The sequence below is a fragment of the Cricetulus griseus genome, chromosome 4 (genome assembly GCF_003668045.3).
Source record: "Cricetulus griseus strain 17A/GY chromosome 4, alternate assembly CriGri-PICRH-1.0, whole genome shotgun sequence".
In the NCBI taxonomy this organism is placed as follows: domain Eukaryota; kingdom Metazoa; phylum Chordata; class Mammalia; order Rodentia; family Cricetidae; genus Cricetulus; species Cricetulus griseus.
In genome coordinates this window covers 46492668-46519699 of record NC_048597.1, presented here as the reverse complement: position 1 = coordinate 46519699, position 27032 = coordinate 46492668, and the positions used below count along the sequence as shown (strand labels likewise).

Here is a 27032-nt window from a genome sequence, read left to right as displayed (position 1 = left end):
CTGACAGGCTGAGATCAATCCCTAGAATCTAGGCGGTAGAAGGAGAGAACAACTCCTGAAAGCTGTCCTCTGCCACATGGGTCATGACATATTTGTAAACGCAGACACAGATGTTAAAAACTGCTCCAAAGATTGTGCTGAACTTATTTTCACTGTGCACTAGCATGGCCTTAGAGTCACTAATTATATAATGCAGAGAGTATATAATGTAGAGAGGCAGGTAATGTATATTATTGAGTAACATTCCTTTAAATTCAACATGAAAATTCCTTTAGATAATAAACAAAAGAGAAAATCTGGAACAAGTTTTTTCTCACGAGAAACCCTTAGGACAGTCCCTGTACCATGGAAATTTAATACTTTAGTAAATTTACTACCACCAACAAAAAGTCAACACACAGTGGAGGTTTTTTGTTTGTTTTTTTAATTAAAAATGTTTATTGGCTATTGCCCTTTATACACATTTAAAACATAAAAGATTTTTTCAAATGTGCTAATAAGAAAAAGACCTAGGGACCTGAACAATGTTTAACAGAATTTTCAGTGTTCTGGACATAAATAAAACTCATAAATTTATATGGATTCTTAGTACTCCTTCAATAATGGGTTTGTATTGACCAAGAATATAAACATAAACAAGTACAAAATACATTCAATACAGATCATTGAGAACAGAAACCCTTTGCATCCATGAGATGCAAAGCCATTATACCACTAAATGGAAAAACAAAGTTGGGTTTCTAACACATAAAAATGCAATAACTACATAATTACTATATACAATGTTCAGTAATGCCCACTATAAATTGCAGCCAATATAAGAAATGCATTTCTTGTACCCAAAAAAATGAGTATTTTAAATTGTATTTTTATAAAAACTATATATATACATGCATATATATACATACACACATGTATATGCTTTGTGTATTCCTTAGAAAAATTAATATAGAAAAGCACACATACAAAAAAAATAAAACAAAACAAAAAATCCCTGTCATACCACCAACAAAAATACAGAATCACAGAGAACCCAGGAAGGACAACCAGCCTCAGGACCTGCAGATGCCAATCACCAAACACTTCAAACCACAGAACAAACTTATTGATCCATTAAAAAAAATGTGGGCCACCCCAGCACACCTCTGCACAGGAGTTCCGAGACTGCCAGTTGGTCAGTGTGTGCTGTCAGCCTGAGGAAAGGGTTTTATCTGGGCAACAGAGCAAGTACTTAGAAATGAGTATCAGTGTTGATCAGGAGATGGAATATGCAGATCTGCTTCTATCTGTAAGAGAAATCACACTGGGAGAGAAGACTAGGAAGTCAGTCAATGCATGACCCTCAGCTGAAGAGAAGAGGCCCGAATATCTCACAGGCTGAACTGAAAGCTTCTGATGCCATGCTGTTCCCCAAAGTCATGAAGGATTCTGAACCAAGACCATGTTGCCTGGATTACTTGACTGATGAATTACAACCAGAATGTCTTGCCATGTTTATTTTGTTTGTTTTTCAAGACAGGGTTTCTCTGTGGCTTTGGAGGCTGTCCTGGAACTCGATCTGTAGACCAGGCTGTCCTCAAACTCAGAGATCCACCTGTCTCTGTCTCCCAAGTACTGGGAGTGCTGGGATTAAATGCGTACGCCACTGCTGCCTGGTATTTGCCATGTTTTTTAACAAGGAAAAGTTGGACCCTGGAGGAGACATTCTGTTTTACTACATCAAAACATACTGACATTAAATTGTCCCCTAAGAAGACTATAGAGATTCTCCATAAACCCCTGACAGCATAAGGAGAAACAAACAAAAAACCCTTGTTCAAATCAGTTAGATTTCTTCTCCAGGCAACAGCTGTGCCTCCAGATGACAAGCTACTCACACAGTCATCTCCACTCACCCATCTAAGTAGTTCCTAGAACCTCACCATCCTTTCAAAAATCTCTCTTACATCTAAAGCTTTGTCATCAATTTAATGAATCTACTAGTGGAATAGCCTAGAAAATTGTAAAAGTCACGGCTCAAATCATCCTGATCAATTTGGTCTACTGCAATCTCTAGAAGGCCTTCCTCCACACTCCCATGGGCACTTTGAGGCAGATGGTCTTTATTCCCATCATAAATGCTGAAAGCTCAGATCTCTAGTCTTTACCGTTTTTGGAAACAAGACAGGTTTGTATTTTCCAGTTGTCAAGACATTTGTCTGTGGATGAGTTCTTTCAGCTGTGCCAGCGTGTCACTTTTCAGTGCCTCCCGGACGGAGCAGAAAAATCTGAAGTAGTGTTCGAAGTTGTGCATCATCAGCAGGACACCAGCCAGGAGCTCATTGGTCACGAGCAGATGGTGGATGTATGCTCGAGTGTGATTCTTACAGCAGTAACAGGAGCACCCATTCACGAGTGGTCTAAAATCTTCCTGATACCTGAGACAGAAAGAGAGAGAGAGAGAGGGTCCGGTAAATGAAGACTATGAAGACTAAGAAATAGACAACCAAGGCAGCTAGGGATACACAGAGAAAATGTATCTCGAAAAAAAAAAAAAAACAAACAAAAAAAAGGAAATCTGCAACAGGCTACTTAGTCCACTAGAAGTGACCAATGGTACTAACAGCCTTGCTGGGGACCTGCTAAAGACATGCTGACAGACACAACCTTATAAATCTGGGGCCTGAGACATTCACAATAGCCACTCATCCATCACGAGCATTACCAGTGCCAAGGCACATGGTGTTAGGAAATGATCTTCTGGCAAATGACGCTCCTCCTCCACTCCAGAGCACTAGTGTCAGCAGTTAGCACACAGCCTTCATAACTTACTGACACCTACAAAGCTCCATACAGCCACCATTTTAGCCAATGTCTACATCTTCTCTTGGAAATGACCATTTTGACTATCCTTTTACAGATGTAGACTACTACTGTATATTTAGAAGGAGGATTCTGGCAGGATACCTTGCCTAGGGGCTTGAGTCTGGGTTCTACAACTCAACTGTTAAACATCCAGCTGTGCACGTGTTTCTTATTCATTAACAAAGATATTAACAGCCCACCTCCCTGGAATTGTGAAGGTTATTAAAGAGCTAAAAATACAGCAAAAAGGATTTAACACTGATATTCTACTTTTGTTACCTAAATATTATACACTAAATATCAGACTTAGGTAACACTAATTATTACACTTATCTTTTATTGCCTACTAAGGAAATGACTTTTCCAAGGTCACATAATCAAATCAGTAGTAGGATTTGTCCCCAAAATGTCAACCTAGGACTAAGAATAAGCATACTACAATTTCCAATTATATCTACAATGCAAAGGCTATTTTAGTAGTAAGCATTTATATTACCATAATATTTGTTTGAAAGGAAAAATAGTCTTGGCTACTTTAAAGAAAATATTAAAAGATGTAGATGTTATCACTTCAGACCCACAATCACGAAACTACAATAGAATATAAACAGGAAGTACGAATTTTATATTTTCATAAATTCTCAGGTCTACACTTATTAGACGCCATGATAAGTCAGAACCCCTAAAACATCTCCTTGTAAAAACCAAATACACCAGGTACTACACTCACAGAGAAACTATGCACTGAGACTGGTGACTACCACTTTTGGTCAAGTGCAAAGTTCCAAAACAACTCAATATATTCTTCTTTTTGTTTTTGTTTTGAGGCCAGATTTCCTATGTAGCTCCAGCTGGCCTGGAACTTGCTAGATAGATCGAGGCTGGTCTCAGACTTGCCTCGTCCTAAGTGCTGGGATTAATGGTGAACCCACCATGATTCCCTCGGTATCATTCTTCATTGATACTGCATTTAGAACCTCCATATCATGGGGACTTAGCTCTTTTCAAAGTACAAAAAGGTCTACTGTGTGTTATTTTGCTGTTGTAATTAAAAGTAATCTGAAAAAAAAAAAATCAAGTAATGGATTCAGCCTCTTTCTGACAGCTTTTCTAAAGCAAAAGTTATCTAGCTTAGTGTTCTGACAAGACAAAGTACCCAAAGTCATCTACAGCAGAAAAAACAACGTTTTCTGGAACCGTATTTGAGAAGGCCTAAGTAATGTCCAACTATAAATATTTTACAAAGTCATAAAATGAAAAGGGAACAGTTACATAAACTTCAGACTGAAATTAAAAAGCCAGAATTCAAAACCTAAACTTCAAAAAAATTTCTTACTTTTTCTCCTTCAGATTAATTTCAAATGATGTCATTTCTTGGTTGTACCCAGTTGTTTCAATTTTCTTTACTTGATCCAAGCATTTTATTTCTTCTTGGATTCCATTTTGTTGCAATACTGAAGGGAAACCAATAAAACATCTTGAATAATCAGATAAGGAGTACACACTGGAAAAATTTTATTCTGGTTATAATTTCACAACCTTTAACCTTGTAACTCCATTCTTAGAATTATCCTAAGGAAGTCACCTAAGAAAAAACAAATAACAGTACATTCCCGGATAGTCAAAGACTATTATCTATACCATCAAAACAACTGAAGATATCTAAGCAAGTCCAAGATAATCATGGATCTAAGTACATGATACATAATCTTGACATAAAGGAATGATTAAAAAAAAAAAAAAACAACAACAAAAGGGAGGGTTATCCCTATGACTTATTACGATGGACATGTAAATAAACTGAGCTTTGTGACAGCACATATCCCAAGTAGATTAATGTAGAACATAGCTTTAATTTATGTCTTCTGTTTGGGGACTCTGACCCTCCAAGGAACCCACAGTATCCTTGAGCTCCTTGCTTAAGGGAGGAATATTTCCTTGAACTGCAAGACGAAGACTAGCTATCCTACAAGAATCCCGCTCCCTTGAACACAGGAAGTAGAGAAGAGGTATTCAGGACAGGAATGATAGCAATCTGTGTGGATCCGAGATAGCCAGATGGTTCTAGATGGGTAATTTTAGCAAGCGACACAAGCACTACGTACAAAAATGCTATGGAATTGTTCACGCGAATTGTGTGCTGAAATGGAAACACAATAAAGCTTTGGCATTGTAGAAAATCCTTGTCACTTAGGGAAAGAGCTGGCAACTTTCTTTTAAGATCTTCACTAGGTAAAATTCCAGATTTTATAGTACACCAGACACAAATATGATTAAAGACTTGAAAAGAAAGTGAGAGAAAAAAAAGGAAACCCTTCTCCACAAGCTGGAGGGGGGGTTGTGTGGGCCACTCACCCCTGAAGACATGCTTCAAGGGAGTAGCCCATGATCTGTGACCTGGGTCCTCTTCCACTACCATGTGTGTCAGAATCTGAAACTGCTTGTCCTGACTTTGAAATGAACAAACAATAAAAGAAAATGGCATCACTTCAAAGTAATATTAGCAGAAGAAAGTAGCTTTCATATCTCAGTACGTAAAAAACAACCCAGAAAAGCAAAAGACGACACAAGGATCCAATGACGGTGAGATTCCCTGTGAGTTAATTGCATGGGGCTTGCAAAAAGGAGACAAGAAATCTTTTGTGGATAAAAAAAAAAAAAAAAAAATTAACTTTTACTAAGCTGTTCAAAGGTTTCCTCTCCTTAGATTTTCATCATGATTTACTCTGAATTTTCTTTTATTCGGGCTGTGAACAAAGGAGGTTCTGTTTTTGTTCACCACAAAAATCAGATCCTAATATTGATGCCCTACACATATAGTATTAAGTGCCTTGCCCTAGGTGCCAACATCCCAGGGAACACAAAGAAGAAATCAAGATGGACCTTTAATGAAAGGCTGGTGCGACGTGTACATATTTGTGCTGTGCGGCTTGGGCCAAAAAGTCACAGGAAATAGGAGAAACTGAAAGCTAAGGGTGAGGAACATCAAAGACCCACATGTCTCTTCAGGATTCAGCTGGCAATCAAAGGTGAAAGACAGGGCACAGCCCCGCTCCGTCACTTGATATGGGAAAAAACTCTCAAACAAGTCCACTCCTCTTTCAACACACTCGAGCACTTCATCTGGCCGGCTTACACCGCAGATGAGCCTGCAAAGACAGTCATGAGAACAGTAATGTGAGGCAATGGCTGGAAAGAAATCAGAGAATGCTTCCAAATCAACGGGGCATTAAATACAACCATACAACAAAGCAGCACCAAGCTCAAGCTCAGGGTGGCGGGCATGGGCCGTAATGTGAGGCAGGACTTGAAACTCTGAAGGAAAGGGACATGTGCTTGACACCCGGGGCCACTGGCTATGTAATCGCGGTGTTGCTCTGGGCCGTTCCTTTCCATCCCTGTCCTGGTTGTTCACTTCAAACCAAGAGCAATTATAAAGATCTCCACAAATCATCACAAGGCCGGAGGAGGCAGTTGAAAAGCAAACAGTATCATTTCTAACATTTTCCATTCCCATCTTTCTGATCCACCTCCCTGGTCACAGACTCAACTTCACACCCTGTCTAAACACTGCACAGATGTTTGGAAAGGAATACAATTTGCTTTAGTTTTCCATTTTTGATTGCACTTTACAGGTTCATTCAATAGTTCCTCTTGCTCTCAGAATTTCGGCACTGACTCCAGGGTCTAAAACTCTAGCTGGCTTTCCTCATATTTTCTTTGCTAATGAAAGTCTGCACTGGGAAATAAAATGCTGTCTTCCAAGGGAAGGACTAAGGCAGTCTGGGACTATTAATAATTTTCCAGCAGGTTTTGACAGGAAGGCAAGATGCGGAGATGTACGTGATTAGGACTGGCTAGCTGCAACTATTTCTTCTTTTACTGTTTGTTTTTCTACCCATAGCCCCTTTCATGAATTAGAGGAGAAAAGCTTTCATACTTTCTGATTTCTTAAGAGGTTTTTAAAGATGGGCTTATATAATATTAAACAAGCAGAACCCTTATATGTATGCCAACTTGCCTGACTACAGCCTCCTTCAAGTCCTGTGAGTTTCAGAGCTCCACTCCAACTGAAGCTGGCATTTCTACACACTTAGAGAAAAACAATCCCAGCTTTCAAATTCAGAAAGAGACATCTGTGAACACTTAGCACAAAAAGTCCAGAAAATGACTAGAAAAGCTCATGCTGAGCTGTTCATCTGCAGCACAGTGAGGGGGGTGATGTTAAAAATTGGGGTGTGTGTGCGTGCAGGATGCTGCGAGATCCTGTTCTGGGGGATCTTGACATCCGTGTACACAGGTGTGATTCACTTAGCTGTCTCTAAGATACAAGCATGCAATTATATCGGGCTCAAAAAGTACTAAGATTACATACGTCCTGTCCTATATAGCCCTGGAGAACAAAATAGCATCTCAGAGCCAAAATCCCAAGATACCACAGGTTAAAAGGCAAGAATATTCACAGTAAGGATAAAAGACTAAATAAACAAACAACAAAAACAACAACAACAAAAACCTTTTTTAAACTGACATACAAGATTGTATGTATTTTTCCAATGTATTTTGGAATCTGTAGACACCATGAAATGGGTCAATCTAGCCAAATGACAAATGCATTATCTCATATAATTACCATTTTTCTGGTGACAACACTCAATTCCCAATCTGTTCAGTTTTCAATAAATATTATCACCATGAACCATAGCTACACAACAAACCCACCGAACTTCTCTGATTTAACGTAAGTATCTATAGATGGTTACAAAGTGGAGTCAGAGATAGGCTGATAACCGGTAGTTTATTGGGGAAAAATACTCACGCAAGGGAGCCAGTAACCAGGTTTGCACCTGAGCAGGATGGACCCAGAAGTGCTTCCCAGTCAGCTCAGCCAGGCAAAAAAAGAGAGCCAAGTGCATGCCTCCCTCCTTCTTAAACCCTTGTTATCCATCTGTGACCACGCCTAAGCAGGCGTGGTCAGCGGCACCTTTAATCAGGGTTTCTCCCTACACTTAGGTACTAGTGTGACATCAGGGGGATCCTCTCAACTCTGTCACCACTGCAGTACTGAGATATATGTAAACAAAAGAACCAACCCTACTAATTACATCAATTCAAAACACAAAACAATGCCACTCACTATTACAAAAGCAGAAAGGCCCTTGAAGGCCCTTATTAACAGAGCATATCCTCATGCCACTAGGCACTGCAGATTTCAACATGCCTTGATTTAAACTAAAGTGCACATGACTTTACACTTGTCTCCAGGTACCATGTTACATCAAATAAAAAGAAGTCTCTGTATCTGGCTCAATAGCAAGAGGATACAAGGTAACATCTGTCCTCAGTTATGAGGATCAAATAAACCAATCTCGTTGCAACTCTACCCCTCTACATTCTGAAACCAGGATAGGAGCCTCAATGGAAATGCCCAGCTGGCCGAAGAGTAAGACAGGAAGGACATAATCAAGACACAGAAAGCACACCCTGTGTAGACTGCATCACACTGTCCCCAGCACCCCTGCCACCTCCCATGAGGCTGGCCTGCATCCTAATCCAGCACTGGCCTTGGTTTGTCCTCTGGCAGCTCTGCGGTGACTGATGACAGCAAGTGCAGCCTGGTTTCAGTGATTGTGGGATTCCCTTGAAAGCCGTCCAGAAGGAAGCCCCCCACGGGCCGCTTGGCTGTCTCTCGTGCGGACCTCAACCTCTCTTCCATCACATCTCCACCTTCAATCACTCCAATAACCACACTTTTCTGAAGGACCTGAGAGAAGAAAAGAATCGAATGCTTTTAACCATTACAAGGACCTCGGACTTACCCCAAGAATTTTCAGGGCTCTAAAGAGCACACTATAAAACAACATGTTTTGCCCAGCAGCAAGGCAGCAGGGAGAGTCCTGCGGGCCGGCCACTCCACCACTGCCACTGTAACCTACAAGTCTCACTCCACAGCCCAAACCCACCAAACCCCATCATTCTCCCCTTGGCCAACCATCCTCAAGATCAGCAGCCCCTAGAGGCACAAACACCATTCACACTAGTTGAAAGATCAAGGCACACATAAAAGCATACACCATCCAAAAGAACTGGATGATAAGCTCGATCTAGGCACCCAGACACCCACAAACCTCAGCTGAGACAGCCCTACTAGATCTGACAACTAGTCAACTACCAGAACCCTTGACCATTCAGGCCAAAAGACAATAAAGGAAACAGACAAGGAAGGAACAAAAGACCCATTCAACAAAGACATCAAAAAAAATCAACACCTGTACCTATAATTATCCCAAACCCAGAAGGGTAAACGGCAGTATAAGAATACATTCAGCAACATCAAGAGCAATGTGGCACCATCAGAACCGAGTGTTTCTAAAACAGCAAGACCTCAACATCCCAGCCTGGTCTACAGAGTGAGTGCCAGGACAGGTTCCAAAGCAATACAGAGAAATCCTGTCTCCAAAAACAACAACAACAACAAAATCAAGGCAAAGACAAACAAAAAAATTGGAAGAAATCAATAAATCCTCTAAAGAAAGCCAAGGAAAACAATCAAACAGGTGAAGGAAACAGTTCAAGACTTGAAACTGGAAATAGAGGCAATCAAGAAAACATAAACTGAGGGAATTCTGGAAAAGGAAAATCTCAGTAAATGATCAGGACCAACATCAAGCATAAACAACAGAATACAAAACACAAGAGAGAATCTCAGATGTTGAAGATGCACTAGAGGAAATAGATTCATCAAATTCTTAACACAAAACATTCAGGAAATCTGGAACACCATGAAAAGACTAAACCTAAGAATAATAGGGGTAGAAGGAGACAAATTCCAGCTCAAAGGCACAGGAAATATATTCAACAAAATCATAGAAGCGGACATGCCTGTGAAGGTACAGGAAGCTTACAGAACACCAAACAGACTGGACCAAAAAAAAAAAAAAAAAAAAAAAAAAAGACCTGGACACATAATAATCAAAACACTAAATATACAGAATAAAGAAATATTAAGAACTGCAAGTAACATATAAAGGCAGATCAGAATAATACTAGACTTCTGAATGGGAGACTCTGAAAGACAGAAGGTCTTGGACAGATGTTTTGCAGACACTAAGAGACAGCAAATGCCAACCCAGACTACTATACCCAGTAAAACTTTCAATCACCATAGATGGAGAAAACAAGATACTCCAAGACAAAATCAGATTTAAACAATACCTATCCACAAATCCAGCCCTATAGAAAGTACTAGAAGGAAAACTCCAACCCAAATAAGTTAGCTGTACCCACAAAGACACAGGCAATAGATAATCTCACACTGGCAAAACTCAAAAGAGGACACACACACACACACACACACACACACACACACACACACACACACACACACACACCACCACCACCACCACCACACCACCACCACCACCACCACCACCACCACCAATAACAACAACAACAACAAAACCAAAAAAAAAAAAAAAAAAATCACTGGAATTAGCAATCACTGGTCATTAGTATCTCTTAACATCAATGGACTCAATTCGCCTATGAAAAGACACAGGCTATCAAAATGGATAAAAAAAAAAAAAAAAACAGCAGCTGTCCTTCTGCTGCATAAAAGAAACACACCTCAACTTCAAAGACAGACATTACCTCAGAGTAAAGGATTGGGAAAAGTTTTCCAATCAAATGGAACTAAGAAACAAGCTGGTGTAGCAATTCTAATATCTAACAAAATAGACTTCAAACTAAAATTAATCAAAAGAGATGGAGAAGGAAATTTCATATTCATTACAGGAAAAATCCATCAAGATGAAATCTCAATTCTGATATTTATGCCCCAAATACAAGGGCACTAACATTTGTAAAAGAAACATTACTAAAACTCAAATCACAGATAAAACCCCACACACTAATAGTGGGAGACTTCAACACCCCAGATGTTACAACTCAAAAGGACTTAATAGACATCTACAGAACATTTCACCCACACAAAAGAGTATACCTTCTTCTCAGCACTTCATGGAACCATCTCTAAAATTGAGCATGTACTCAGTCACAAAGCAAATCTCAACACATACAAAAAAAAAATTGGAATAAACCACTGTATCTTATCTATTTACACTGACTTAAAGTTAGAATTCAACAACACCACAAATTACAGAAAGCCTACAAACTCTTGGAAACTGGACAATACTTAACTGAATCACCACTGGATCAAGAAAGAAATAAAGAAATTAAAGACTACCTAGAATTCAATGAAAATGAATGTACAACATACCCAAACCTGTGAGCCACTATGAAAACAGTGCTAAGAGGAAAGTTCATAGCACTACATGCCCACATAAAGAATATGGTGAAATCCCACACTAGCAACTTTACAGCACACCTGAAAGCTCTAGAACAAAAAGAGGTAAACTCACCCAGGAGGAGTAGATGACAGAAAATAAAACTGAGGGCTGAAATCAATAAAATAGAAACAAAGAGAATACAAAGAATCAATAAAACAAAGAGTTGGTTCTTTTGAGAAAAATCAACAAGATAGACAAACACTTATCCAAACTAACCAAAAGGCAGAGAGGGAATATCCAAATTAACTAAATCAGAAATGAAAAGGGGGACATAACAGAAGCTGAGGAAATCCAGAGAATCATTAGGTCATACTTCAAAAACCTATACTCCACAAAATTGGAAAAGCCTAAAAGAAATGAACAATTTTCTTGATACCATATACCAAGGTTAAATCAAGGTTAGATAAACAATTTAAATCGACCTAAGGAAATAGAAGTGGTCATTAAAAGTCTCCAAACCAAAAAAGCCTGACTACTTCAGCAGATGCCAGGCAGGATGCCACCACGTCCTTTTCCTGCTTCCACTGCAGACACAACTAGCACTGGTACAATTCCAACCACCTGGATGAAACCGCTTATTATACCCAACTAGAGATTATCCGAGGGGGAAAAAAGACCAAAACAGAATGTTGCAGAGCTTCAATACTGAATGGTACTAAGAATAAGATCCATAGCCAGGCGGTGGTGGCACACACCTTTACCCAAGCATTTGGAGGCAGAGGCGGGTGGATCTCTGAGTTCAAGGCCAGCCTGGTTTACCGAGTTAGTTCCAGGACAGCCAGGACTATACTGAGAAACCCTGTCTCAAAAAACAAAAACAAAAAATAAGCAAGCAAACAACAACAAAGAGTAAGATCCAGTAGCTAAGAGGAAGGAAACATAGAAAAAGGAAAAATGTATACATGCACAGAGCAGAGAGCTGGCTAGCCTGTCCCTTCACACTATCACAGCTTTGTGTAGGAAACTCCTGTTCATGGATATAAGAAGGAGGGCTGTGTACTATCCTATTTAAGATGGAACACTTAAGGAGGCACTATTAATAATATCAAGACACAAGCACTCGGGATATAGAAAGGGGCACCAACACTTACTAACATGCACAATAACAGATAAAGCTGACGGCAAGAACTCAGAAGAGGGGCTCAAGACCCACTTGAACTTTCTAATCATCTTTGCTACATCCCTTTAGCAAATGTTACAAATATGACAAACTTGGTTAGTAAGCCAATACCAACCACCCAGATCCAGAACAAAATCCCTATGCTGGACTCCTCCGCAAACCAAGTTCTATTCGGATTAGCAGTGAAGTTTCTCTTAGTTAAGCTTACTAGCCCCAATAAATTTTACTGCTAAGTCCAAATTTGGCCCCAGTGATCACCATTATTTTTCCCGACAAGGCCTCTCTGGATAGCCTAGTCTGGCCTTGAATTCATGATCCTTCTGCCTCAGTATCCCATGTGCTGACTGTTGGCATTAGAGGAACAAGCCACCAGGTCTGACTGATCACTTCCTTTGCTTCCTTGCCTCCTCTGCTCTCAAATGCTGTGATTTACTGACACAGCTTCGTCTCCATCAGCTCATAACGCTTCATTATTGGCTTACTCTATACCAGACATTCTGTTATATGATAAAAGTATAAAACCAGCACGCAAATAGCTTAATAAAAGCAAATGCATTAAAAAAAAATCAGTGTTGTATAGTATGGCTGAGGGGACAGTATAGCACATTAAAGACGTACCAAAGGATGAGTGGAACTTCCTGGAAGTGTCAGGGACAGTTTCATAAACTGATGAGTGTGTAGCTGTTTTTTATCACTCTCTGGCTCTTTACTCTCTTGGGCTCTTTGGGGAGGAGGGGACTACACCCAGATCCTAAATAAGCCAGACCTTTTCTCATTTATAAATGCCCAGCCTTAGCTTGTTTCTAGCCAGCTTTTCTTATCTTAAATTATCCCATCTTTTGCCTCTGGGCTTTTATCTTGCTCTATTTCTGTATATCTTACTTTCACTCTTAACTCTGTGGCTGGCTGGGTACCTGGCCCCTGATATCCTCCTCTTCTTTTTCTCTCATCCCTTCTCCTCTTCCCAGATTTCTCCTCCTATTTCTTCTCCCTGCCTGGTAGCCCCGCCTATCCTTTCTCCTGCCTCACTACTGGCCATTCTGCTTTTTATTGGGACCATCAGTGTTTTAGACAGGCAAAGAATCACAGCTTCGCAGAGTTAAACAAATGCAACATAAAAGAACGCAACACATCTTTGCATCAATAAACACGTGTTCCGCAGCACAAACAAATGTAACACATCTTAAAATAATATTCCACATCAGGAAACTTCCCAGGTTCAGCAAGGAGAACAGGAACAGATAGAGACAAGGAAGCGAGGAGCAGGGAAGCAGTGGAGAGGCAGCTGAGGCGCATCATGAAGCAGACGGGAGGCGAGTGTTTCCACAGAGTGGCGAACCCGCAGCCTCACCTCAGACTCTTCCTGTAAGCGCAAACAGCTGTCCAGGAACAGAAGGGACCGATCCACAGACTTCCTGGCCCTTTTGATGGAAGTTGCTTCTGCACAAGATGCCTCCCCGTCTGAAAGGCACTGGAACCAGTCTGGCTGCAGGGCCTCCTGAATTGCCATGAACTTGGAAACAGTCATTTCCACTCGACCTCCAAAACCCCACACAGACACAGACTGTGTGGAGCAAGAGACGAGGAATTAATCAGAATAACATGAAAATAAAAAGGAAATAAGACAGCGAGATGTGGAGATTCCCAACACCTGAAGAGACGAGTCCTCATGTTGTGGTGACCCCCAACCATAAAGTTATTTTTGTTGCTACTTAATAAGTGTAAATTTGCTACTGTAAATATCTGATATGTGACACCTGTGAAAGGGTTGTTTGAAACCCCAAAGGGTCGAGACTCACAGGTTGAAGACCAGAGCTCTAAGTTTTTCCAACAACATAAAAACGCTGAGGATCTGTTCTGAACTTAACTCATCTTCAAGCAGCCCTCCTCAATTTTATGAATCATCACAGTCTGCTAAAATCATGAACATAAATAGAGGGCATGAAGGAATCCCATAGCATTTGAGGGCCACCATAACTGGACTTCCCTGGGACAAGGCTGAGAACACACCTTATTTGTTACATAGCCAGCTGGGCCGGGGCTGACTGGGTCGTGCAAGGAGCAGTAGAAGAGCGATTCTGGCATGCCTGTATAGACACAAAAAGAACTGTTCAAAGTGCTATGGGAAAAAGCTTCCCAGCATGCCTGCATGTGCTGTAGATAAAGCAACCCTAATCCCAGCGAACAGTTGGAACCTGATCTTGGATTTATAGAGGGCCTGTGAAAAGGAAGACTCTCCACCCTAAAAGAATTAAATGTAAAAATTCACATTGCGCTGACATGACACAAACCTGGACATATCTGAGAAGAGGAAATTCAATTGAGAAACTGTTTGCATGACACTGGTCTACAGAAAGTCCTTGGGGCATTTTCTTGATTAATGATGGATGCTGGAGGACCCTGCTCACCGTGACAGTGCCGTTCCTGGGTTGGTGGTCCCCGATTCTATACTAAAGCATCTGAGCAAGTCATGCAGAGCAAGCAGTTTGCCTCCTGGGCCTCTGCTTCAGTTTTTGCTGGTATACAAAAACCTTTGAAAGACCCGCTCGAAATGCCCCTGAGCCCCCTGCCCCGAAGCTGCCGGAGCCTCCCAAGCCTTCACCCCGGCAGGGCTCGCGCCCCCGGCCCGCCCCGCCTGGCACCGCGCCTCGGGGCTGGGGCCGAGCAACGAGCACCAGGTGGGCAGGCCCGAGAACGAGCACCAGGTAGGCTGGCCCGAGAACGAGCACCAGGTGGGCCGGCACGAGGGCGAGCACCAGGTGGGCCGGCACTAGAACAAACACCAAGTGAGCCGGCCTGGAGCCCGGCCCCTGAGCCCCCGCCCGATGAGAAACACTCCGTCCCAAGGTCTCCGCCCCCAAGGTCAGCCATCTGGACGCGGAGGGAGGGGGAATTGAGTCTGTTGTACCAGACACCAGACCTTGAGAATATGCTGATCTGGAATGGCTCTGTGTCTTATTTGAACCATCCAATAGAAATGATTCTGTATTTCGCCTCATTTGAAAGACTCTGTGTTTCACCTCATTTGAATAACTCTGTACTTTGCCTCATTTGAATAACCCTGTATAGCGCCTCATATACATTGACCAATGGGAATAGCTCTGTATAATGCCTCATTAGAATTATCCAATCGAATCCCTGCTCCTAGCTTGCGCCTTTTTCCCTATATAAGGACCCCTTTCCCTTGGCTCGGGGCGCTTAGCCACACTGAAGCTAAGTCGCCCCGGGTACCCGCGTCTCCAATAAAGCCTCTTGTTTTTTGCATCCAGTTCGTGGCCTCGCTGATTCCTGGGTGTGTGGGTCTCCCTCTACGAAAGTGCCTCTTCGGGGGTCTTTCACCTTTAAATAAAGCCTTTCTACCCCTAAGATGCTTTAGGTCACAGTGTCTTTATCAGAGCAGTAGAAACCCTAACTAAGACAGAAATTGGTATCAGGTTCAGGTTATCACAGCAGTGATGAATTCCCCATTACCTAAATTCCTTTTTGCTTTTGACTAGCATTCAACCTTCTGGGGTCCCTGACTTCGTCCCAAAGTCAGCAGGAAGCAGTTTGGAAAAGAATTTCGCCATCCATTTTCCCTGGTTAAAATGCTAAGTCAAAAGGAACTCCCTTGCATGGGGATGCTAGAGAAACAGCAATTCCATGATTGAATTTCCAAAAAAGAAAATGGGGGAATGAAGGAACCAGCTTCCCTTTCGGCAGCCATAACGGTCGAACATGTGCTTCTATGACCTTGCCCTAGACACTAGAAAGTCAGATTCCTGTCTCGGTGACAAGGAACCAATCAGGAGTTAACTGGTGGCGCTATGCTTTACCTCTGGGTGTGCTTTACGGACAAGCGCACAGCAATGACGTAGAGAGCATAGCAACCACCCTGGGAGCCTATGGGCCATAACAACCAGTTGACCAATCAACACAGGGCAAGCCCTCCCAGCCTGGAAGCACACCAATCGTGAGCCTGTGCGTAAGCCTTTCGTACCCCTAGACACTCCCCTTACGCTGCCCTATAAGATCTTTTGGGAGACCCTAGGAGCCGCCTTTTCTAGCCATCCGCCATGGTGGGTGGGTGGAAGACCCGAGCTAACATGGGGTTAGGTCGTTAAATTACAATAAAGCCTCGTGCAGTTTGCAGCAAGCTCTCGAATCCGCCTGGTGATTGGGGTGACCTCGAACGTGGCCTGGGACCCCGGATACTTGAGTTTTCGGGGGTCTAACATCACTTTTTAAAAAAGAGACAAAAACAAATTAAAAAAGTTAAAAGCCCCTGCAGTGTTTACCTTATTTGCTAAATTTCAGTTTTATTACAATTATCTCTGTTAAGTGCATGCTAGCCACGGGCACTTAATGAAAGGCCTGTGGGCTTTAAATCTTGTTGTTTTTACTCATTCACTCTTGGCTCTTTGGGGGGAGGGGGGTCCGCCACCAAGCTCCCAAAGAAATCACACACAGGGAGTCTTATTCTTACTTATAAATGCCCCACCTTAACTTGGCTTATTTCTAGCCAGCTTTTCTTAAATTATTCCATCTATCTTTTGCCTCTGGGATTTTACCTTTCTCTATTTCTATATATCTAACTTTTACTCCATGGCTCGCTGGCTCGCTGGCTGGCCCCTTACATCCTCCTCTCCTTGTTCTCTTGCACCTTCTTCCAGATTTCTCCCTTTATTCTCTGTCGGCCAGCCCTGCCTATCCTTTCTCCTGCCTCACTATAGGCTGTTTGGCTCTTTATTAGACCATCAGGTGTTTTAGACAGGCACAGAATCACAGCTTCACAGAGTTAAACAAATGCAGTATAAACAAAAAGCAACACACCTTTACATCATTAAACAGAATGGCAAATGTAACACCTTATAATACATTTACAACAAAAGCCGGTGACGGTGACGACAACTGCTCTCAGCTTATGGAGACTTAAGATCTCTTAACTCCCTCTTCTGAACTAGTGAAGTATCATGCAGTTTCCTTCTAAAGCAGAACAGATGACCAAGGATACTGGAGTCATTTACTTAATGAGGCTTAGGTGTTGGGGGAATTGAGGAGAAAGTGGTTCTGTAGCTGCCGCAACTTAAGTTTTCCCTCCAACTAAATGGGCACGTTATCTGCACTTAAAGTTCTACTTCCAGAACAAAAGGTAATACTAACCTATCAGAACACGACTGCAACCCTCTTTTTTATGAATGAGGCTCATGCATGAGGAGACAGCTCTGGAGTGTATATATCCTATGGTCCTGCTCTAGTCTTTGCTCACAACTTGGAGTGTTGGCCCCACACCTGTTTACCACAACCACAGCTTCCATCCTGACCTGGCTAACACCTATTCTTCCCTAATCCAGCCAAGATGCCCCCTCATCATCTTCATCAAGAATTCTTTATTCTGACCCCCTCTCACCAGAGCAGATTATATGTTCCTGTGGTCTGTCTTTGAAGGGACCAGCCCCCATTTCGGCAGCCATGACAGTAACACGTGCTTGCTATGACCTTGTCTTAGTCACTAGAGGTTAGGTGCCTGCCTCGTGACAAAGAACCAATCAGAAGTTGGCTGGTGACGCTATGCTTTACGACCCTGGGTGTACTTTACGGACAAGGGCACAGCAATGACGCACAGAGCATAGCAACCACCCTGGGAGGGCCTATGGGCCATAACAACCAGTTGGCCAATCAACACAGGGCAAGCCCTCCAAGCCTGGAGGGCACACCAAACCTGAGCCTGTGCATACCCCTAGACACTCCCCTTACGCTGCCCTACAAGATCTCTTGGGAGCCCCTAGCTGTCTTTTGTAGCCAACCGCCATGGTGGGTGGACAAAAGACCCGAGCTAACATGGGATTAGCTCGTTAAATTACAATAAAGCCTCATGCTGTTTGCAACAAGCTCTCGAATCTGCCTGGTGATTGGGGTGACCTCGGTCGTGGCCTGGGACCCCGGATACCTGAGTTTTCCGGGGGTCTAACATCTTAATATATGAGTATAACCTTAATATATGACTATACAAAGCAGCAAGAACCATGTGTTTCTAATGAACCTTCAACCCCCAATGCCTCGTTCTTAGATGCCCCAAAGATGATTATTTAAAAAAAGATAAATAAATGTATGAGGGAATCACAGTAAGCCATCAGGACCAACAAACTCCAAATTAATACATCACAAATCACGCATACATGTAATTTAAATAGTCCTTACCTATAAAGCTTCCAACTCCTTTCTTATACTCTGCCAAGACTTCCTGATGTTCTGCTCTGTAAGAAAAACAGAAAAGTGCACAGCATAGCAATGGATCATTCTTTTTTTTTTTTTTTTTTCTGGTTTAAAAAGTTGTTTATTTCTCAAGTAAATTATGTATGCTTGTTTTAAAATGTTCTGTTTTGGCATAACCTAAGTTCTGTTAGAAGCATACAGCTAAAACAAATGGTGCAGGTCACCGCCATTTTGCAGCCAGCCGCATGGCAAGCTGGTCACATGGCTGGCTGGTAACCATTTTGCTGAAGTTGAAAAAAAGATACTTAAACCGCACAATGGCTCATTCCTTAGCTACGCTGTGCAACACCAGAAGCCCTCTTCTTCTCACCCAAATAAGCCACACGACAGTGAATGCCTCCTCAACAGCAAAGCATACCACTTTTCAAGATGTCCAACCAGCAGGGCTGGGGTCATTAGTTAAAACGAAGGTATATAATTTGCCAGTGCATGAGAAGAAAAACTGACAAAACAACAACTGCTTCAGAACACTTGGATTTTCTTCCTTTTTTCTTGTCTCTGTAAAATCACTAGTAACACAATAAGTCAGTTACTTGATCATATAACAGTTTCAATTAAACACAGTTAGTTTGTACTTAACAAAATGAGTTGACTCTATTTATTTCATTTCAATAAAGTTGTACCAGCAACTATGGGTACAGAGGGCAGAGGAACCTTTGAACTCCATTTGTTCTTACACGCAGGGAGTAATAGAAAGGGCCTGAAAGTTTGACCGAAATGCAAAGTATTGCTAACAGACAGGTCGGGCTTGTGGTTCCAGGTTAGGACTGAAGGGACCAGCTTCCCTTTCGGCAGCCATAACAGCCGAACACGTGCTTGCCATAAACTTGCCTTGGTCACTTAGAGGTCAGATTCGTGCCTTGTGACAAGGAACCCATCAGAAGTTAGTTAGTCACTAGAAAGTCAGATGCCTGCCTCGTGACAAGGAACCAATCAGAAGTTAGCTGGTGGCACTATGCTTTATGGCTCTGAGTGTGCTTTACAGACAAGCGTACAGCAATGACGCAGAGAGCATAGCAACCACCCTGGGAGGGCCTATGGGCCATAACAACCAGTTGACCAATCAACACAGGGCAAACCCTCCAAGCCTGGAGGCACGCCAATCCTGAGCCTGTTCATACCCCTAGACACTCCCCTTACGCTGCCCTATAAAGATCTGTACGCAGTAGCTTCGAACTGTCTTTGCTAGCTATCTGCCATGGTGGGTGGGTCAAAGACCCGAGCTAACATGGGGTTAGCTCGTTAAACTACAATAAAGTCTCATGCAATTTGCATCAAGCTTTCGCCTCCATTCTGTGTTTGGGGTGGCCGAGGTCCTGGGCTAAGATTCTGGAAGCCTCAGCTTTTCGAGGGTCTTACAGGACCAAATGTTGTATAATATCTAATACTTTTTTTTCCTGATTTCATCTTTAAAATCTATAAATTATGCATATGAGGGAAAAAAAAAGAAACCTTCCTCTCTGCTGCCTCTAAAAGCTGGATACCTGAATGGTTAGGTTCAGCACTCACAAGGTTGACAGTGTGAGCTGGGCCATGGCTGGGACCCCATGGATATTGTGCAGTGTGTGATGCGTCAGGTGTGGGGCTGAACCAGTCCTGGTGTACAGAAGACAGCCTGGAATGTCCACTGTGCAGTCGCCTGCTTTGCCCAGGTTTTGTATTTTTCCTAGACGACAGCCATTAACGACTTTGGTGAGACTCAGCTTCATCATTAGGGACTCCTCCAGGTTCTGAGAAGAAAACAGCATTAAATTTAGAAGGCAGTTCATGACATCTAAAGGCTAAGTAAAGAAACGTGCCAAGAAAGAAATGTGCACAACAATGAATGGCTGTATGTCTATACCTCCAGTTCACATCTTCCTTGGGGATCAGGATGAGGACAAGGAAAAAAAAAGCAAAAACCAAGATTCTTCCTCCAAAGTTCCAGAGCAAAATGATAACACCAATCACTCTGAAATGTAGTGTGGTGTATGTGTGTCTGTATGTGCGTGTTTGCACGTGTGCATGCTTTTGTAGATGCTGATAAAAAAAAATGAATGAAAGGACTGGAATAGGTTAATTGTCAGAGAATGGCACACGAGGTGACTCAGCCTTGGAAACATACAGGGGAGGGTCATACCATTTATGGCATGTTACTAATTTGAACTACATTTCTTTCTCCAACTTGAGAGAATAGTAAGCAATATTGTTTTTTTTTCCTCCTAATAGTGCTGTGCAATAAAGAAAAGATTCCAAAACAGTACAATGAATATACATCAAAGACTGCACAGATAACAGATTATCTGCAAGGTAGGATCATATTCTAGTTTATTCACACATGAGTGTATAAATGATCTATGAGTGATTTCATAATGGGAAAGGTAAAACTTTTCTTAAGAAAAAAAATACAGATATTCTTTCTAACTTCTATAGATACACCAAGATGGTTTGGAAAAAACAAACAAACAAACAAACCAGAAAACATTATTTGTAGGATGTTGCTAAACAATTAGAACTTAGTGTGAAAAATTATGAGTTTTAAGATGCACACTATAGAGTTTGATAACCCAGTAAGGTTGACCATTTATAAAATGTCATTGGAGGGCTAGAGAGATGGCTCAGTGGGTAAAGGTGCTTGCTACCAAGTTTGCCAACCTTGGTTTGATCTCCCTTGGAAAGGGGGTAAAAAAAAGAACCGACTCTGCAGAGTTGTCCTTTAACCACATATATGTGTCATAGCACCTACACACATATAAGCACACACTTTTTAAATTTAAATGTCACTGGTCATATCAACTAATATAGTATTTTACAAATACCATATTACATCACTACAGCAAGGACTCTTGGGAACTCTTGCCAATTGGACCAAGCCAAACTTTCATGTGCATGTGATTGCATGAGTGCTCACTCCCAAGAATGCATATATGCAGAAGCCAGCAAGTAACCCCAACTCCCCAGGATTCACCTGTTTTAGCACCCAATGGTGACTTACAGGTGCATAACAGCCACACTAGGCATTTACATGGGTGCTGGGGATCCAAACCCAGGTCCTCATGCTTGCAGGGCAAGCACTTTACACACTGATTCAGTCCCTCAGCCCCTCCCAAGTTTTACTAGTAAATGATTTACTATAGTTATGTGATAAAAATGCAACTGGAGAGCCTATGTTCTAAAGCATCACTTTCAAAGACAATCACTGTTTATTACAACCCAACAGAGTTGGACAAACCCATACCAGGTTGAGATGCACAATTTAAAACATTAGCCCTTTGAAGACATCAGTCACCAGTTCTTAGATGCAGAGATTGGCTTTTGTATGATACAGTTCTTTAGTTGGGATGGTTAATCCCCATAATTTAAAAGACCAAATTCAAACCCTCAGCTTAGCTATGGAATCCTCTCCTTGAGCAAGAGGGGGATGCTCATACTATAAGATTTTGAGGCCTTACCTCTCCCTGGAGTAGATGGGAGGAGGGCAGAGTGGGAGAGGGAGTGGGAGCAAAGGAGGGAGAGGGAACTGGGATTGGAATGTAAAAAATAAATTAATAAAAAAAAACAGATGCCTCCCAATTTTTTTTAATGCTGTGTATCTTTTCTGCTGCTTTGGGCTTCTTAAGTTTCATCCAAGTTATGGTAATTCAAAGTGTTAAAGGACATACTTACAAAAAAAAGGAAAAAAAGGAAGATGATTTCCAAAAAGGGAACTGAATATTATCAGTGATTCTGTTTCGTGATGATGGAGTGAATATTGATAAACCTACAGACAAACTAGTTATGGTGGTGACTACCATTAATCCCAGATGCAGGCTGATGCAGGGGGATACTGATTCAATGGCTAACCTGAGGTCCACAGTGAGAGCTTGTCTCAAGAAATGAAAATGAAAAAAGGACAATACACACACACACACACACCCACACACACACACCCACACACACACACACACCACACACACACACACACACACACACACACACACCACACACACACACACACACACACACACACACACACACACACACACACACACACACACACACACACAGAATATACTACAGTTCAGTGTGGAGATCAGGGCACAGCTTGAAGAATTCAGTTCCTCCTCCTACCATGTAGGGCCTCAGGAACCAAACTCAGGTCATAAGGTTTTGTGACCAGCACCTTTACCTTTTGAACCATCTTACTGGCCCTAGAAAATGCACCTTAGCTGGAAATCAACATTCAAAAACATAAATAGAATTTTTTTCAGAGCTAGAACCAATACTTCCTATCCTCATTCATTGTCCAATGTCAGATATGTTTTTCTGGTTGTAACATTTTTATATAGCGTCTTTATTATGAATTAATGTATACAATATAGACATAAATGTATACTGACATATATGGGTTTTGTCTTTCTTTCTTTCTTTCTTTCTTTCTTTCTTTCTTTCTTTCTTTCTTCTTTTAAGTAATGTACCAATGACCGGGCTATGGCAGCCGCTGAGAAGAAACAGCTCCCATGCATAAATCACAGGATTTCTCTGGCCCACTGAATCCACTAGAAAGCTGTACCTACACAACAGCCTCCAGCAACCACAGGGCGTAGTTTTTAAAACATAATTTGGGAGTGACATAATCACTAACCCAAGCAAAATTCAAGATGCAGACCAATGTCTCCAAGACATCAAATGGTTTTATTTGCTGTTGTCACCATCCCCTCCCTTTTCACTTATTGTGAGTCTCTTTTATCACCGGTTTTGTCTTTTGCATTTCACTTCCACAAAGCTTTTGGAGGTCTTAAGAAGGGACCCTGCGGGTGCAGGGAAAACTGACAGACAGGCTGTAAGCAAATCTGTGCATTTCTGACAACACCCTGCCCCTAGCACTGCTAATGCCACTCTGCCCTTGTCTGTCAGGAGAGAAAGAATTTTTCAATGCTTCTTGAATGGATTGTCTTTATGGAAAGATGGCCCAAATCTGATAACCGAATGCAGCAAGCTTAGATAATCACTGGGTGGGGGGGGGTTTACAAATATTTGTAAATAAACATCCATATCTTCTCCATCTTCTTCATATAGAGTCAACATTTGTATATGTACAGAAACAAACTATAAAGGACTTCTGAACAATATGATGCACTGAGCCAACTCAAAAATGATGGATGCTATAATATTCTAAATATTTAAAAATTTTTATGCTATTTGGAAGGGGGAGAGAAATACACTAACTAGAAATACACTAACTTTACTAGGTGCAGTGCTGAAAGTTTGGAAACAGTCATCAAGGAAATGAATAATAGAATATACAATATATAAACATGTTCGAAAGGAATAAAGGAATTTAAAGAAATTTCAATTATCCCATGAAAGTTATTAAAAAAAAAAAAAGGAAGAAAGAAAACAAAAAAAAGCACATCAAAAATAGAAAATACAGGACTGCTGCATCAGCTCAGTGGTTAAGAGCATTTGCTATTTGTGCAGAGGACCCAGGTCTGATCCCCAGCACCCAAATGGCCACTCACTCTGTAACTGCAGTTCCAAAAGATCAGGTTTCCTTTCTCATTTGAGGGTGCCATGCATGCTTGTGATGCACATACATACATGCAGGCAAAAATAGTCACACACACAGAACATAAAAGGAAATCTTAAAAAAAGAAAAGGCAAAATATCTAGCAGAGTGGTGACTCATATGTTTAATCCTAGCACCTGAGAAACAGAGAGGCAGGCAAACCTCTGAGCTTCAGGCCAGAAAGGAATACATAATGAGACACTGTCTCAAAAACAGGAAAAAAAAAATGCAAATGATGATTGAGAAATCTAAATGCTATTGATCACAATAAAGCTAGACTAATCTCATCCATTGAAAGGCCTAACAATTGCAGTAGTTACATTTATTGGGTATTTACTGTTGGGCTTTATACATTTACCCTTGTGCCAAATACAACATAGATTCTATTCTCTCCTGCCTTTTAGAAATTAGTAAAGTGAAGCTGATGAAGTCACTGTTGTGGTTTGACTTTGACTAAGAATGGCCCCATAGGCTCATATATTTGAATGCTTAGTCACCAGAGTGTAGCACTATTTCAAAGAATTAAGAAAGATTAAGAGGTGTGGTCTTGTTGGAGGAAGTGTGTCACTGGGAGTAGTGGACTTTGAGGTTTCCAAAGCCCGTGCCAATCCCTCTCTCTGCCTACAGATCAGGATATAGTTCTCAGTTACTGCTCCAGTGTCTGCCTGCTTGCCAACATGCTTCCTGCTATGATGCTAATGGTCTAAAACTGAAACTGTAGGCAAGGCCCCAATTCAATGCTTTCTTTGGTTATAGTCTCTTCACAACAATAGGACAGTGACTGAGACAGTCACCAGTAGTAACTGGGAGAGCTGGTCCTGAAATTACAGAAGTCTAGGTTTTGAGACTATAATATAGGCTGGTGGCTTAGGGAAAATGGAAATTTCTCAAACAACCCATGAAATGGTTCCATATTAACTGTGATATTTCCCATTTTGCTACAGTGTTATTGTTTTTTTCCTATTTCCTTCCTCTGTCTCTAATCCATCTTTCCAGCCTCTAGAGCAATGGTTCTCAACCTATGGGATATGACCCCTTGGGGGGAGGTAAAATAACCTTTTCACAGAGGTCACCTAAGACCATCAGAAAACACAGATTATTTACATTACAACTCATAGCATTAGCAAAATTAGTTATGAAGTAGCAAAGAAAATAATCTGAGAGTTGGGGTCACCACAAAGGGTCTCAGCATTAAGAAGGTTGAGAACTCTGCTCTATAGCCTTTCTAAAAAGACACAAACTGTATTATGTTCACTTTGTGGGGCCCAGAACAGCTTAGGCACTGCTGTTATGGCAGGCTTAATGAAAACCAGCTAAAAAGTAGGCCTGAGTTTCAGTTTACTGGCAGGCATCACCGGGTTGAGGTCAACACCACCCAGGGAGGACGGCATCTAAGGGGGAGTACCTGACACTCCAAGTATCCCAACCATAAGATAAGATGAGGTTAGATTAATATTAGATTAGATAAGACCATTAGATGCCCTAGAGCCCAGTGTAGCACCTATTCCCCTTTCACCAAGACACCCTTAGACAAATGTCAGTCAATCAGAGTCTTAAACCCCCAAAATCCACTCACCCACAAACTCTACTATAATAATAAAAACAAAAAACAAAAAAACTTACCCTGCCCAGGCTGGGCACTCTCTGGTCTCAACTGCTGCATCAGATAGGCAGAGAGTTCAAGCTCGGGCTTGAATAAAGGCTGTTTGCTTTTGCATACGGATTCGGTCTCCTTAGTGGTCTTTGGGGGTTCCCTGAGATCTGGGTATGTTAGTATTCAGGTATCTGTACTGGCCTGTCCTTGGGTTCTGACAGGACACACTCTCAGCTTCAGGCTCTAAGAGCACCACTTGTGCATATTCACTATGTTCCCTTAAAAAAGGACCCTGCCTACCCGCCCCCCAGCCGTTCTCTCTCCTGCTACTCCCATCCCCTGGAGGCCAGGATACCCAACCCCCCTTCCCTAATACAAAACCCCTCTGCTTGAACCCTGTCGTATGGGGTCTTTCTCTCGAGCACTGCTTTTCTTAAATTACAACAGGGCATAAAACACTTCTCTGAACTCTGCTTTTCTCTCAGAAAAAAAATAGGCACCTCTCCCAAAGAACAGACATGAAACTAACTCTTCCAAATGAACTACTGTTGTGACAGCGTAAGGTCTGAATGTAAGACAACCTGTTCAACCATCCTCTTTCTGGTTCACACTCAAGTTAGACAGCAGGTGCTAGGACAAATAGGGGTACAATGTTCCTTATCGTATTCCCACCAATTTAAAGTTTGGTTTACAATTCCTGGCAGAATGTTTTACATACATTGATTTTCAATCATGATAATACTCCCAGGGTGTAGGTACATATAGTCCCATTTTGTCAATAGTACACTCAATTGCCGGCAAGTAGCTGGGTCCAAACCAGTTCTTAATTTCTGCCCCTCCTTGAAAGAATACATCTTCAATGGAGTGTTCTTCACAACATCCAGGCTTAGCTATTCAGGTTAAATTTTCCTTTAGTCTCGTTAGGCATCCCTGGAGCTGTAAAGCTTACTATTTTTATACCTTACCAAGTACCTGGTAAACTCAACTTCCGGCTGAGCAGCTCACCACCGGGCAGAGGCCGGAAGAAAGGAAGTCAAGTCCTTTTCTCTCTCAGATGTATGTGTCCGGCAATATTACTGGGGAGACTGAGCCTAGACCAACAGGAAACCAGGAAATGTCAAGGTGGGAGTAAGACGGAAATGCAATCAAGAAAGTGGGCGCGACTCACCCGCCCTCATCAAGGAAAAGAGATACTCACCCGTAGATTACAACTCTCGGTACCGCCAGGACCCTTAAACTCCTTGCAGGAGGTAACACGTGTTCGGCTCGCAGAACTCGCGGCCCACTGAACCACCGCCTCCGCTGCAGAGCCAATCAGGAAGTTCTGCGTCATCGCCAAGCGCC

At 41.9% G+C, this 27032-nt stretch overlaps 1 protein-coding gene and 1 non-coding gene across 5 annotated transcripts; both read right to left on the bottom strand.

The window, feature by feature from the left end:
* Positions 1–401: 401 nt before the first annotated feature.
* On the bottom strand, positions 402–27032 carry Qtrt2 (queuine tRNA-ribosyltransferase accessory subunit 2). 4 transcript variants are annotated; one of them, XM_035444546.1, is made up of 10 exons: positions 26887–27032; positions 26654–26779; positions 20077–20297; positions 18493–18548; positions 14323–14399; positions 13664–13876; positions 8409–8608; positions 5728–5993; positions 4181–4298; positions 402–2417 (listed from the first exon to the last, which is right to left on the bottom strand). In XM_035444546.1, exons 3-10 carry the CDS (start codon positions 20277–20279, stop codon positions 2186–2188), a joined length of 1365 nt encoding a protein of 454 aa, XP_035300437.1. In that variant the 5' UTR covers positions 20280–20297; positions 26654–26779; positions 26887–27032; the 3' UTR covers positions 402–2185. The 4 variants fall into 4 exon arrangements, with proteins under 4 accessions (XP_035300437.1, XP_035300436.1, XP_027268451.1 ...); XM_035444545.1 differs by having other exon boundaries at positions 26661–26779; XM_027412650.2 differs by having other exon boundaries at positions 5842–5993; positions 26661–26779; positions 26887–27030.
* Positions 22996–23128, bottom strand: LOC113834273. The gene has a single exon (XR_003484963.1). It is a non-coding gene; the product is annotated as a small nucleolar RNA SNORA84 (small nucleolar RNA).

Bases quoted from the DNA above. Each gene is read 5' to 3' on its own strand.
- Qtrt2 (XM_035444546.1), bottom strand. From the start codon at position 20,279: ATGATGAAGCTGAGTCTCACCAAAGTCGTTAATGGCTGTCGTCTAGGA. The intron at 8,609-13,663 runs GTGAGGCTGCGG...TTCTTCTCTCAG, and splicing joins GCTTACAGGAAGAGTCTGAG to GTCCTTCAGAAAAGTGTGGT. The intron at 5,994-8,408 runs GCCAGTGCTGGA...CTGTCTTTGCAG, and splicing joins CTGCCAGAGGACAAACCAAG to GCTCATCTGCGGTGTAAGCC.